At 45.8% G+C, this 14,399-nt stretch overlaps 1 protein-coding gene across 3 annotated transcripts in view; it reads right to left on the bottom strand.

Annotated features, from left to right (window-relative positions):
• Positions 1-824: 824 nt before the first annotated feature.
• LOC129120395 (bifunctional heparan sulfate N-deacetylase/N-sulfotransferase 4) overlaps positions 825-14,399 on the bottom strand; it is a 65,548-nt gene continuing 51,973 nt past the window's right edge. For 2 of the 3 annotated variants that reach the window (XM_077176789.1, XM_054632982.2), the window contains 9 exons: positions 11,809-11,991; positions 10,822-10,918; positions 10,598-10,721; positions 9,569-9,743; positions 8,483-8,653; positions 7,056-7,165; positions 4,203-4,305; positions 3,481-3,984; positions 825-1,308 (listed from right to left, as the gene is read on the bottom strand). In XM_077176789.1, coding sequence (XP_077032904.1) covers positions 3,865-3,984; positions 4,203-4,305; positions 7,056-7,165; positions 8,483-8,653; positions 9,569-9,743; positions 10,598-10,721; positions 10,822-10,918; positions 11,809-11,991 — 1,083 coding nt within the window. In that variant the 3' untranslated portion in view covers positions 825-1,308; positions 3,481-3,864. Of the gene's footprint in view, positions 1,309-3,328; positions 3,985-4,202; positions 4,306-7,055; positions 7,166-8,482; positions 8,654-9,568; positions 9,744-10,597; positions 10,722-10,821; positions 10,919-11,808; positions 11,992-14,399 lie in introns of all 3 variants that reach the window. The other variant, XM_077176788.1, reaches the window with a different exon arrangement.

Raw genomic sequence — 14,399 nt, 5'->3', positions numbered from 1 at the left:
GTATAGGGGCCCACAAGTTTGGGTTTTTTGTTTTTCTGGTTTTTTAACAGATTTAGACTCCTAAAATATTTTTCAAATTTAGCTACCTTTGAAAATTTGTCTACAAGCATCAGGCAGACCTGGAAAAAAAGGGTAAAATTTGTGGTGAGATATCTGTAATGTCATTTGTAATTTCCTCGATGATTGAAGCTCTTGGGAGGTGGAATTAGCTATTCTGGAAGGTTTGTAGAAAGAATCCTCGACTCTGCTATGATTTAACCTCATTCTGACACAGATCAGTAAAACAAATGAATATTTTATAATAAAAAATAGAAGCATTACGAGATTTTAGGGAGAGAAAAAAAGCTGTCTCATACTTCTGAGTGCACAATTTGAGGAATTTGTAGTAGCTGGAATCAGGGCCTTTTAAGATTCCTCAAACGGAGCAGAAGGAAATTATTTTTAATTAGGGCAAGAGCTTGCTTGGGGCTGCATGTCCCTCTCCTATGCAGGGAGGCCAAACTTTGGCAGGGCAGGCCCAGAAATGTGTGTAACAAATACTGAAGGGTCAGATGTGCCTGCATCCATGTGCCTTCCTGGGAAGAAGAGGAGGAGGAGGAGGAGGAGGAGGAGGAGGAGGAGGAGGAGGAGGTCAGTGGCCTTGCCAGGAAATCCCATGTTTTGGGGCCGCTGTGCTGAGGGTGGGTGGAAGCCAGGGGAGGTGCTGAGGCAGGAGGAGCTGGGAAGGTGCAGGGTTTGAAATAGATGGCAGAGGCTGTGGAAAAGCACATTTGGGCTCAGGAAATGGGAAGGAGGGTTTGAGGGAAGAAGTAAAGCTCTGTCTGTAATACACCATCAGAAGTGTTTAATCTGTGGCATGAGAAGAACCCATAATCAGCTGTGAGCACATCAATTATTTAAAACAATTCCAGCAAGTACAGCCCTTGACCTCCCTCACCATCCCCACCCCCCCAACAAAAATACTTTGAGTGATCAAAATTTATTTTAATTCCTTCTGCTTCAACACCAAGTATTTGTTCAACTGGATTTGCTGTTGTCACGTAGAAGGGGAAAGAAAAATTTAAAAAAAAAGAGCTTGGGCAAGACAGTGAAGTTTTTCCTCAGCTCTATCAACAGGATGTCCTTTGTTCTGAAATAATGCAGAAATCATAGAAGTATTATAAAAGTTATCCAGTCACTGAACACTTCAGAATCTGTGTCACTTGCAAATCCTGATTTTTTTTTGGCAGCTTTTCTAGATAGGAGAGTGATGGAGGAATCGAGTCCGTGGGCAGGTCCACACCTTTGCAGTCACACTAGAAGGATGAACTGGAAGGACAAAAAGAGAAATAAAGACAGTGTAAGAAATGTTGTCTGACAGGGAAATTCCTGTCCGATGAACACAGAGTTATGTAGAAGAAACCCCAAATCTAGCCTTAGTTCAGTACAATCAAATCAGCCATTGGTCACTGCTGATTTATGTCCCTGCTTGACACAGATGTCACACACATTCCTATTAGAAACATCAATTTTAAGCCTATTATGAACATAATTTGTTACTGATGGGAGCTAAATGAGTGGTTGATGTCTCCCTTTTGGGTGGCCCAGCAGAGGGGAAATGAGCACCCCAGCCCCTGATCGTTCAGGGGATGAAAGATCCCCCATCTCCCTGCCTCATAGTGGGGAGGGGGAGAAGGAAGAGGAGCAAACACTCAGCTCCTGCTTCTGTATTCAGGGCACATCCCCACTGCCTCATTATCACATCAGAGAGCCTGGACCCATCAGCGCTTTCATTACACAACCTCTTCCTCCCCCAAGAATTTCTAATTCCGCCATTTTAATTTGTTTGGGGGACTCTCAGCAGCCTGCTCCCCTATCAGAGAGGAAATTTGGTTTATTAGACAATATCTTGGAGCAGTTAATCCTGCAACTTTATTTTAGACCTTGAGAGGTCAATGCATAATTTAGAGGGGTTTGGATTCCATTCTGATTGCTTCTTGCTCAAAGACAACCTCAGTTATAGGAGCTCAGCTTTCCCAAAGCTCTGCTTTCATCATCAGCTCTGCTGCCATGGGCCCTGACTCCCGTGCCTGCCCCACAGGGTCACATCCTGGAATTCTCTTTTCCAGGGCAATGGGAGCAAACTGCAGCTGCAGCCCCCCTGCAGCACTGTGGAATTCTGAATTACAGCCTGCAGCACAGGAATCCTGTGATTTACAGACAGGAAAGAAGGACCAGCATGGTCTTTCCCAGCCACAGCCCTCTTGCCATCAATAATTGTTGCATTTTTGCTGCCTTTGTTTTGCTGGTCTGTAAGAATCCCAACAACGATATGGTCAGTGACATAAAAAAGTATAAAAAAGCAAAGGAGATGATTTCCAGGCAGTTCACAAAGGCTCCTCTGTGCTGGTGGGTCCTGTTACAAGTGGAGGGAGTGAAACCTGGAAATAATGTTATTTCATCTTTGTGACATATAAAGAAGTCAATTCAAATGTCAGTTCTCAATGGAACATGAGATCTCTCAGAAATGTGAGGCCCATTCAAACTTAAAAAATAAGAGTGAGGTATAAAAATATCTGGTGGATTTTCAGGACATGGTGCCATTACAGAGCTGAGAGCTGGAGAGATGGACTTCTTTCTAAACAAAAAGCTAAGAACAAGAAATAATTTTCTGGATTCTCTAGTGTTTGTCTCATTTCCTTGAAAAGCTCCTGAAACCAGTGTCATGTTTATTCAGCTTTTAATCAAGAGTGAGGCAGTCCTCTTTTAATTAAAGCTGAGCCAGTTTTAATGCATTTTAACAGCTATAATTCTATCAATGCTCCATTTAGATACTCTTCTCTGACCAAGCCTTACTTATCCAGAGCTCTCATTATTCCAGTCATCTGTGGTGTTGCCAGTGCTCTAAGATAAGGGATTGTGGGTTTCTATGTTAAATACAAATACATGTGTTTACCACTTCCAGGTCTGAGGAATGACCTCCATACAGGACAAGGAGTTTCTGTCCTGCCTTGCTGACCTTGCCCCCACAGCTCTGAGAACCAAGCACAGTTCATGTCATATTTCTGGTAAACCCCCCCTTCATTTCCCTGTGGGCACAAAAAGCAGATATTTAAAAGTGAGTGTGTGTCTGATCTAGAGATACACAAGGCAGATATTCAGGAGTGAAGATATGTATGTCATACATGTTTGTGTGATATACAGGGGCTGTGTTTGTCCTTTCAACTCCATAAAAGTCTACAGGAAGGGTTTGTGCTCCAGCAGACTGATTTGTGTTCAGAACATTGAAAAAGGTAATTAAAGTTATTTTTCCGCACCAGTTTGCAGACTGAGACCCTAAATGACTCACCCAGTGTCTGAGGTTTCAGAGGGACAGCGCTGCTCTGCAGACAGAAGCTCAGCTGTCAATACCAGGCTGCTGGCAGCGCCCCGCTGCACGGCCTGCTGGGAACGTGAAAGGATTTGCAAACAAAAGCGGAAAAAGCCCAGCGCATGACCAACCTCCCAGTCCAGCGAGAGACGTTCCCATCCTTTGCCCGTATCCTGACAGACTGCAGTTTGTCCATGCGGTGTCCGTCCGTTCCACGCAGAGTTCCTGGTGCCTCCTGGAGAAGGGAGGAGCGAGGCTCGGCGCGGCCCCGGCCGGGATGCAGGGGCTGCATCCGGGAGCTGCCAGAAGGGCTCGGTGCCGCTCCGCCGGCAGCACGGCCATTCCAACACTTGTCGGGCTTGGGTTTGGGGCTTTTTATTTATTCTCCTGTGGTTTGTCTGGATTCGCTGGGAAGGGCGGGGTCCGTGAGGTCCTGTCCTGACGATGCCGAGTGAGCCGGAGGAGCGGGGGGGGTGCGAGCGGGCAGGGATGCGCCGGGCCGGGTGCCCCCGGTGCTACCTGACCTTCTGCAGCTCCTGCCGCAGCCAGGAGGGCAGCGGCTGGCCCAGCCTGTGCAGCAGCTTGGACAGCTCCACGTTGTGCTCTCGGTAGTAGCTCGACAGAAACGCTCGGGACTGAGCGGGGAGAAACAAACCAAGATCAGGTTAAAGGGGACCCACCCCACAAATGGGCTCTCATAGGGGGAACTCAATGCCCTCTCTTCCAAAGCTCAAGTTTCTGATTTTTAAAAACATCAACGCAGTGAAAACACAACAAAGGGGAAAAAGCAATCAGTGTGTTTATTTAGGGTCAGTATTAAAACTGCTCCCATAAATTTCTGAACAGCCCTTACCTCTTGGTCCATTGGTGGGTATTTCCGACCTTTGCTTTTCCCCAGGCACTTTGTTTTCCCTCCTTCCAATAACTGGCACCAGAAGCCTTTCTGAGGGTCGAACCTGTAGAGGATCATATCTTTTAAAAGACCTTGCTACAGAAACATCTCCTGGCTACTGAGACATCAGTGTTAGTCCACAATTAGTGCTGCACACATCTCTCTAAATGACTGGAATTCTGAGGACAGAGGGGGCAACCTGTGTAAACTCTGGGGATTCACTTTTTTCCCACAAATCTGCCTTGGAAGTGCCTAAAGGCAGGAAGTTTTTCCCACTACCTGCACTGGGTAATTTTTGTTGTCCTTGTCCAGCACACAGGGTGATGTGCAGGTCTCCTGAAGAAGCGCTGCTTGGGTGCTGATGATTTAACATGCCTGAGGAAGAAGCTGGCTGCTCCCTATCACTGCATCTCAGTACCATTTTCCTTCCTAGTATGGCATTGTAGCATAAACACTGTCTTAGCAGCCTTATCTGAACCATGCCATTTGATTGTGGTGTCTGGAATGCAGAGATAGAAGGGGTTTGGATGAGGGCTTGGAAATGCGCGTTTGCTGAGGAACGAACAGCACCATGTGGCGTTGGGTTTGGAATTTACTGCTCTGGGACTGGAAGCAGCCATAAAACATCCAAACACTGCTCATTCCTGCTGCTCAGCAGATGTTTGAGAGGGATGAATGATAATTGGCTGGAGCACAGAGTTAATTAGTTACACACCACCTTTCTGCCCCTGCCCTGTCCCTACGACACAGATGCAGAAATGAGTGAATTTCAGGAGAAGGGTGAACTTCTCCATGGGTTTTTCTTTCCCAGCCTATTAATGCAGCCTGACCTTTGTTTCCTAAATTGTCTCTGTAGCTGTATCAATTAAAAACAAATAAATCATTGATTAAATGGGTATATTGATGATAGATTCATTTCTGCTTTGGCCTTTCCCATCTGCTCCTTGCATGGTGAAGTGCTGTAGCTGCCTTGCATTGATTTCCCAAGAGGAGCAGCAACATCATGTGCTGGGTAAAAGGGAAACTGCAAAACTATGCCCCAAACAATCCTTCTGCCTCAGAAGAAGCTTATTGAACATTATGAAAAGGATGTGCAAATTTGGGAAGGGGAAAAGAGGGTGAGACAGTTCAGGCTGAATTCAACCCTCTGTGTTTAGAAATCACAGAACTCTCAGGGCTTCTGTAAATGTAATTGGGCACAGTGGAGGCATTTATTTAAAAATAGTGATAGCCCTAAGGCTGAAGCTACAGGGGAGCATTTTAGAACTGTCAGCAGCAATCCTTGGAGGCCTGGTTATCTTTCCTTCCCTGCAGAGGAAGCCTGGGGGAGAGGCAGGATTCTGGGAAAGCAGTACCTGATGCCAGAGGCAGGGAATGCCTGCCAGGGCAGAGCCAAGCAATGCCACCACGAGGATCTCTCTCTCACTATCTGACAGAATGTAGCAGCCCTCCAAGGGAGAACACTTTCCTAAGCACACTCCTCTCATCTTGTGTTTTCCTCCAGCCCTGCCTCTGTGCCCCTCTGCTCCCCTCCCATGGCTCCCTTCTGCCTGGGTTGATTTTATTCTCCTGCAGGACTTTCACACAATTACTCAGGGTGATGGACTTGTTGCTCAGTGCTCTTCACAGGCCTGGCTCCTTAGGCTGCTTCCTGACACCTTTAGGAATGTGTGCTGTGCAGTGGTTAGGCAGTAATGACTAGGAACAATCCTAGGCAAACTTTTTCCCTTTGAAAAGCCCTGCCAGAAAGCAGCTACACACTTTAATGCATTTTCCCCTTCCATCCCAAATCCGTGCAGAAGTGAGGGCTTCCACAGCACATTTGCATTCTTTATGCCTCTAAACAGGGAGTGCATAATTTTATGGATCTGTTTACAATCCATTTTTCCTGTCCAAACCAGTATGAGAAGCCAAATTTTTTCCTGCTGTGCAACTCCACTGACTTTGATTTAGTTCCAGCAAGGAAGATGTATGTCTGTGGGTGTGGATTTTAAAAACCCAGCAGAAGGCACTGCAGATGTGCAGTTGTGAGTTGTTCAAGCATCAATAGCTCAGCTCTGTGATCAGACTCCTCCTCCCCTCCACCCGCTTTGGAAACCAGTGACTTAAAAAATTGCATTCTGAAATCCAAAATTCTTTCTCTAGAAAAAGGTTTTGGCAGAGCAACTTCGTTAAGCACTGAAGTCTTACTTTGAACCTGTGATATAAATAAGCCGAACCCTGCTAGGGGAGGAAACATTAAATGGAAATTGTAAGTAGAGAGGAGCAGTGTGGGGCAGCTGCAAAGTCTGTGCTTGTTTCCCTCAGGACCAGCCTGCAGGGAAGGTGAAGCAGAGGCTTTGCTGCTTCCCACCTCATGTGCTGGCTCAGGGGCTTGGAAAAGCAGTGCCAGGCTTCCCAGGCCACAGATATACCAGGGCTGGGGCTGTAAGAGATGGTGCTCCTCACACAGGGAGGCTCAGGGCAAAAGCTTCTTACAGTTTTCTGCTGGACTAAGAGGGGAGAGGGGAATTCAGCCTACTCCCTCCCCTGCAGGAGTCTCAGCTGTACATGGAAATCCAGACAGGAAAATGGGATTGGGGAACAAGTGCTTCTCACCCAGCCTCTGCCATTGGGCTCATTTGGAATGATAAAGCCAAACTTTCCACACCTGACACTGCAGGCTTCAGCTCCTGGAGACTGATGGGAAAGAACTCCAGGCTTCTCCAAGTTATTGTTGTCCTGATGTGTTTGTAATTAGTAATGCAGGGATTCTGGTGGGAGGGGATGTGCCCTGGGATCCCACAGGGCAGATAAGAAAGGGAATACACTCACGTTAGAGCTTCAGAGTAATTGTAGTGAGGAGAGACTCCCAGAAACTTCTGCACTTCATCCATCACAGTAGCAGGGTCACTTCTCAGCTGCTGTCCATCAATAATGAGCAACTGCAGAGATAAATATGGCACTGATTTGGAAACAGGACTAAGGGTGACCAAAAAATGGCATTATTTCACTTCTGTGATAACCTGGATTTAAATTAACACAACTTTGTACAGTGCTAAAAACATTCATGTGGATGAACTCCTTTTTAGGTTTGCTTTTTACTTTATTGAGTTGGATTTGCATAGGTGGGCACCTTGTAACTCTGTGTGTGCACCTTGTTCAAATGCAGGAGTTAAACCTCACAAGCCAAACCTGACACTCAGACAACTGTGAGAAAAGAGAGAAGGAAAGGATGTAAAATATTGCTGAGGTTTATGATGTGTCTGTGGGAGATCTTGAGGAGAGAAGGCAGCAGCTCCAGGTGAGGGCAGAGGAGGAGCCCAGGGAACAGGGCATGGGATGCTCAGCACCCTCTACATGCTCAGAGTTTGCCAGGACATCCCCCTCTCCTTTGGAGGAATAAGTTGGGATGAGGTGGGCAAGGAGAAGACGTGGCCTGTCTGCTCCCAGGGCAATGCTGCCCTTGCTGCCAGCTCAGCAGCTCTGGGCAGGACTCCCTCCCCATTTATGAAAGGGTAGAAAGGCCAGAGAGGAAAGAAGGAAGTAAATGACTGAGGTTTCCTCCCTTCTCCTGGAAATGGGATTGACCTGCTTCTCTTCTCTTTAGTACAGCTGAGGCTGGATAAAAGGAAAAATGAGGATTGCAAGAAGGCAGAGCTTCTAATTCTTTTTGTTGTTTGGTTTGTTTGGTTTTTTTTCCCCAGGTCCCTGACAAAGTAGGCAATGTCAGCTCTGCCTCCTTTCAGCATATTCTGTCCCACCCAGAGCACTCTGGGGATTCTTGCTGATGACAGAGCCTCTTAGAGCTTTGCCTGACATGAGGCACAGACGTGAACTGCCATGTGACCATGTCCTTGGACAAAGAGTGCCCATGCATGTGCTTTGCAGTACTAAAATGTTTGCTTTAGGTTATTTTATTATTATTACTTCAACAATGGAAATATTCTTTAGATCTATGGGCTTAGGTAAGTTTTTCATGGCAAAGGTTATAAAAGACAATACAATAAAATATCTGAAGGAAGAGGGGGCAAAAGAAGGAATCTGTGCTCCAGCCCTGAGAAAGGCCAATTCTATCTGAGGATCAAGGACATGTAAAGCTTTCTATGATAGGGACTGAGTGGGGAGCAGGATGAAATTTGTATTTCTGAAAAGCCCTGGCACAAGGTCTGATGCTGCAGCTGCGGCTTTCCCGGGGCACAGGAGCCTCGGGACAGCTTTGGGCCATGCCAAGGCTGGCTGAGCTGGGCGGGCTCCCTTACCTGGGAGGGTGGGAAGTGCGAGAGCCACCTGTGGATGTGCAGCGCGTACCAGCCGGGCTCCAGGCAGCGCCGCTGCAGCGCCCGCAGCTCCTGCGGCGCCCGGGGGCCGCCTGTGATCACCTCGTAGAAATTGAACCTCAGGGCAGCGGGGTCCTCGTGGGAGCGCTGGTGCTGCGGGGACACAGGGAAGGAAATACGTGCCACAATATGGATGCTGCAGATGAAGCCTGAATTCTTAAAAATCTTAAAAATCACTGTTTACTGCTTTGCCTCGGCAGCTGGAAAGCTGCCAGTGAGATATGACCCAGTGCAAACTGCAGCCCCTGGCCGTGCTTTGTTCCTTGCAGAACTTGCTGGCAGGATCAGAAATGATGTATTTCATGCTATCCCAGCATTATTAATCTGAGGCTATTTTAACACTGCATTTAGTGTTTCCTTTATGGGTTTGCCTATGCCATTTTCACAAGCATGCTTATATATTTCCCTAAAAATAGAATTTTTAAATAGTGCGGATTTTGGTATGGAAGGGTGTGGGCTCAGTAAAAGGCAAGGAAAAGCATCCTGGGGTTTTCTGGGGAAAACAACAGGCTTGCTTTTGTTTCCAAGGAGAGAAAAAAGCCAGTGTCTCCAGTCACAACTCTTTTTACCTCCTTGGAAACTTCAGGAGACACTGGATCCATCTGGGCACCTCTGCACACTGCTGAGTACACGCTGGGGGAAGGGAAGTGGGGCCAGACCTCAGCATCAAGAGCTCTGATTCCCTGGCTGGGCCATGCTCCTCTTCCCTGTGCATCTCCTTGGGCATGGAGCACTGCTCTCCCTCTGTGCCCTGTCAACTGTAATTGAGATTAAACTGTTTGTTCCCAGCTGGTGGCAGCTCTGTTCTGGGAACTTCCATCATTCCTGACACCGGTGTCACAGGTGCCAGCTGCACAAGCTGGCATCCAGCACCCTCCTGCTCCCATGGGGTGCCAAGGCTGTGCCACAACTCCCATTACTTGCCCAAGGACACAGATTCCCACTGATGCCACCACCATCCCCTGGCAGTGGCCTCACTGTGCAATTCTGGGGCACAGAATTCCGTACCTGGTACCAGGAGTAGGCGCGGTCTGACGGGTCAATGAGGATGGTGATGATCTTGGCCTTGGGGATGAGGGAAGCAGCTCTCCTGGGAGCTTCCTCAGAGTGGAAATAGTTGGCACTTTTCTCAAACAGGAGGTCAGTGGTGGTGTTGGAAGGAGTGGGGAAGAATTCCATGTACCTTGGAGGGGAAGAGACTTGTCAGAATGAACAGCAGCACAACAGGGTCATGGCCCCATGCTTCCCATTTCATGGTGGGTGACAAGGTGAATTTTCAGACATAATTCTCAAGAAGCAAAATTGAATTTTTCAGCTCAGCCCAGACTGGAGTAATGGGAATGCATCTTGGCTCTTAGGTGGTGCTGGTAATAAAGCCCTCATGAAGTCGGGTAATTAGGTTTTTCCTGTGATGGATGGGATTTTTGCTAATAACTTCAGTGTCAAAGGGATATCTTTCACCAGTTTGGAGTGAGTTCAGTTTTATCTGCAGAAAAAAATTGGGAAAAGCTTCAAAATGTCAACATTTAATGTCAACATTTAAATGTCAAACTGTTTAATTTTAACGTTGTTGAAGTTCTTAATTTTGGGACTGACATATCTTTGCTTGTGGACGCTTTCAGAATGCAAGATTTGAATTTTGGCTTTGAATGGTCTTTTCCATTTAAAATTGATTGGATGGATCCTTGTGAAGAGATAAATGGAACCTCACTTCATGAAAAGCCACTTTGGAAGGAACAGAGTGTAAGTCAGTGCAGCTACAGCTATGACAAGACAGAGATGTACTGATGACAGAACTGCCTCTTGCATTCATTTGTGTGAAAACTCAGAAAATTCTTACTGCAATTACTACTAAACAAAATTAGGGGCTTGATTAAATGCCCCATCCTTACCAATTAGATTCTCTTTCCATCTGATAATTCCCAGCATAACAAATTCATCCAGTAATTAGGGGATGTCACACCCGCTCCTGGAATTGTTCCACTGTGATTTTCCATGCATTAAGAATGAACACCTCGATTTTGTCATTCTTCTTACCAGTCAATTCCCTTGTGGTAGTTGTTGCCATTGAAGAATTGAACTTCCTCAAAAGTTTTTGGGCTGGGGAGATTGCTGATAATGGAAGGGTGCATCAGAAGGAATAAATAAAGGGCTGTTGTTCCTATGACAACGAAAAGAGGTGCCATTAGGAAATATTAAAAAATTTTAAAAGGACCTTTGACTTTGTAGAAACTTTTAAAAGCTCTCCTTGTGCTCCTTACCTGTTTTCTGGGGTCCTATCACCAGGAATTTGGGCAGGTGGTCGCAAGTTTTGTCTCTGGACCAAATATCCCTGTGTCTCTTATCGTCACACGGGTTCTGAAGGACAAAAAGTGGTGGTGCCCATCACACTAGGGATCTGAAACCTCTGCAGGGTCTGAGTGTTCTGCACTAATTCCAGAGCCCTACACTGAGCAGCAACATCCCACAGTGTGTGTACAGTGGTTTTGAATGACTGAGGACAAGGTTCAATCATTAGCAGAAAAATAAAAGAAGGGAAAAAAAAAAGATTGGAACATTGATTTAATCACGTTTCCATTTGAGGTTCAGATGGAAGCCTCTGAATGGCTTTGAGGCATTACTTTTTGAGCTGTCAGAGTGGTTCTGGATGCATGGGGCTTAGTGCCAATTTTAATTTACGTGAGAATGCAAAAGGGAAGGACAAAATAGAAATGTGAGATATTATTCATCTCCTTATCTTTCTCCTACCTATGAATGCAAAATAAAAACCTGTGAACAAAAGGCCCTGCAGAAGAGGTTGGGACGGCTACTCTTCAAAGCAGTTACCATACAGATGCTGCTTTTGCAGAGGTAACAGAGGATACACTTTGCTGGTGAATAAAATTAACTAAATATGATGGAGAAAATCATCAGCTGAATGGAATTGCTACAGCCCAGTGGAAATATTGTAGATTTATACTTCCTTTGTAGCTGGGCCAAAAATTATAGGGGAAATTTTCTGCACCTTTTCGCAAGTGTAAGCCCTAAGTAACTGCACAGGTTTCCTTGGTGTCCTCCTGGATTTAAGCCTGTGTAACCACAAGCTCAGTGTGGCTAACGGTATTCCAGGTAGAAGAGGCAGGTACATGTAACCGTTAGATGACAGTGTTGAACTCACATTCCCATGCTCGAAAAAGGCTTTTTAGAGGAAAAGATGCTCGTTCCAACAAGGGGATTGCAGCTGGAGGAGGAAAAGGAGGTGCCTTTACCTGCCACAGGGGGTCAGTCTGCTCGGGGAAGAGCTGGAAGTACTTCTGGGCCAGCTGCACAGGGGGCAGCGTCTGCAGCCTCAGGTTTGTGGAGCTCCTGACAAAGCTGGCGAGGTTGGCAAAGGTGTAGAGGCCCAGGCGGTCGTTGCCGTAGTTGGACAGGTGGGTCATGAAAATGCTGATCTGGGGACAAGAGGAGCCTTTCAGGCACGGCACACCAAAAATCCAATTTGCTGTCCCCCCCTGGTGCTGGCTAGAATAGCATGGCTGTAAGGGAATAAATTCTGACACAAACACTCCCAGGCTTTGTGAAGGATGGTACCTCAGCTAAGTATCTCTGTCTTCATTTTCTCCTTAAAGCTGATATAGCTTCTTGTTATCAGCCGTTATGTGGCCCCTGCCTTGTAGATCTCATGATTTATTTCAGAGGAATAAAGAGAGTTTATAAGAACAATGTGACAAATGTATTTCCCAGCATTTTCTTTCCACAAGCTGGTTACACTCAGTTTTGTGGCTGTTTTACCAGTAGATTGTCATTATTTACTTTTATGAAGATGGCACCAGACTGGATGTTGTCACTTGGCTGTTTTAGTCAGTGCAGTGGCCTGATCTGGGATGGACTGATAGTGAAATTGGATCACAGCTGCAGGCAGATCTCAGGGACTGAAGCAGCCTCATTCTGAAGAAATGAGCTATCAGCAGTCGGGACACCTGGCAACAGTGGGGACACCTGCTTCCCAGTAAATGGTTTGCTCTGCACAGAGATAATTGTGTCCAGGTGAGCCTCGTCTGGGATGATTAGGAATGGGAGAAGTTTATAAAGTCATGTGCAGGACAGTAGGGTAGAGGTTGTACTTTCTTCTTTTGGGAGCTGTTGCAGGAGTCATGTTCAGGCCAGTGCATTTTGAGTTTTTAAATTCAAAGTGAATAGAATTGATGTGCTGGAGGGTGTCTGGGTGTGTTTTGAGTGATGCCTAGCCCAGCCCAGGCCTGGGGACAGTGTTTATGTAGCACTCCTTTGGAGCCTGGGCTGTAGGTCAGATATGCTTGAGATAGGCTCTGAAATACCTCTGTGTGTGTCTCAGAAAGGTTTTTAGCAGTGATCCACCTGCAGAGAGAGCTTTCCCTCCTGCAGGTTCCTGCTCTGCTGTCCCAGGCTTGTCCCCAGTCCATCAGGGGACGAGAAGCTACTAGCTTCCCACTCTCACCCTCTTGCTGTGCCAAGGTGGTGCTTCTTTAACCACCAGCCCCCAGTGCTTGGAAACGGGTCCATCAGTTTCTTAAATTATTAACAAGGAGCTTTTAGTGCTCCTCCGAGGGGGAGACAGATGGAGCTTAGGAGAAAGTGTCCCTCATGGCCCCTCTGCAGTGGGATGGCATTCTGCACACTTTATGCCACAAAAGGTAATTTATTCTTCCCTTTTATTCTGCTCTGGGCCTGGGCTAAGCAGAGATTGGAAGCTGTACAAGTTGTTTTTTTTCTGTGGGTAGATTTGGTGGATTCCAGTTCTTGTATGTTTTATGATCCCAAGTGTTTGACATAAACAGAGTGAATCTTAAAATTACCCTGAACTTGGTGCATGTCTCTAAGTACTACCCCAGAAACCATAAGGAAGGTAATAGATCATCCTCTCCTCACAAAATAAACCCCAGCCAACACAAACAGATCCTTGCTAGTTCAACTCCTGCAAATGTGCAAAGTTCTTCCTGTAAACTGTTTTAAAGTGCTGAAAAGGAAAACATTTGTAGGAAATGTTGCTGGAGAATATCACCTTGTTTCTGGAGCATTTGTTTGATGAGTGCTAAATGACATTTAATGTTATTGCACCAAATGAAGTATGCAAGTAAATCTGTGTGCTCCTTGTGCTTTGTTTACACTTGAAAATGGATGAGATTCTTTTTAATGTTAAAATGTACTTGTAGGAGATGAGTATTAGCTTATTCTAGGAGTTTCATTATGCTGCAAAACCATTTAAAAGATCCAGTAATCACTCTTCATGGAGTCAAAAGATCTTGGACACTTTTGACTTCTTTTGCTCCAGTGGTCTTTTTGGAAGTGAAAAAGCCCCAGATATGATGCATTATTCATGGAGTAAAATGGGATTTAATGCTTTGCCATCTACCTCCAAATCACTGGGGATGAAAGGTGATGGGTTTTAACTGCTCACTTTAGAGTATGGATGATAGCAGATTGTTTGCAAACTAATGGCAGGACTATCACACCATTTCACTGTGTGGTTTTTGTCTCTAGGGCTATTTCACGTCACTTACATCTAGAATTTAGATATACAGTGTTTTCTCTATATGGAATGTTGTTTTTCTCTATATGGAATGTTTGTATATGCAGGCTTGTGTTATAGAAAATGAAACTTACAGTAGTCAGTAGAGAGAAACTAGGGGCTTTTAAAAAAAATTATTCTAATAGAAACCAGTGCCTCAAAACTGTATTCTGTACTCAGAGTTTGTGTGCTTGCTCTGGATGCACAGCCCTATTAATTCAGAATAAAGAGCTTTTTTCCTTCTGTAACTGCCAAACTTAGCACAGCTTTCGCTAAAAGCACTTGGTTTTGGACAAAGATTAGCCACCTGCC

Source organism: Agelaius phoeniceus, chromosome 4 (genome assembly GCF_051311805.1).
Source record: "Agelaius phoeniceus isolate bAgePho1 chromosome 4, bAgePho1.hap1, whole genome shotgun sequence".
In the NCBI taxonomy this organism is placed as follows: domain Eukaryota; kingdom Metazoa; phylum Chordata; class Aves; order Passeriformes; family Icteridae; genus Agelaius; species Agelaius phoeniceus.
The sequence above is the reverse complement of the archived record's forward strand: the minus strand, read 5'-3'. Positions and strand labels throughout refer to the sequence as shown.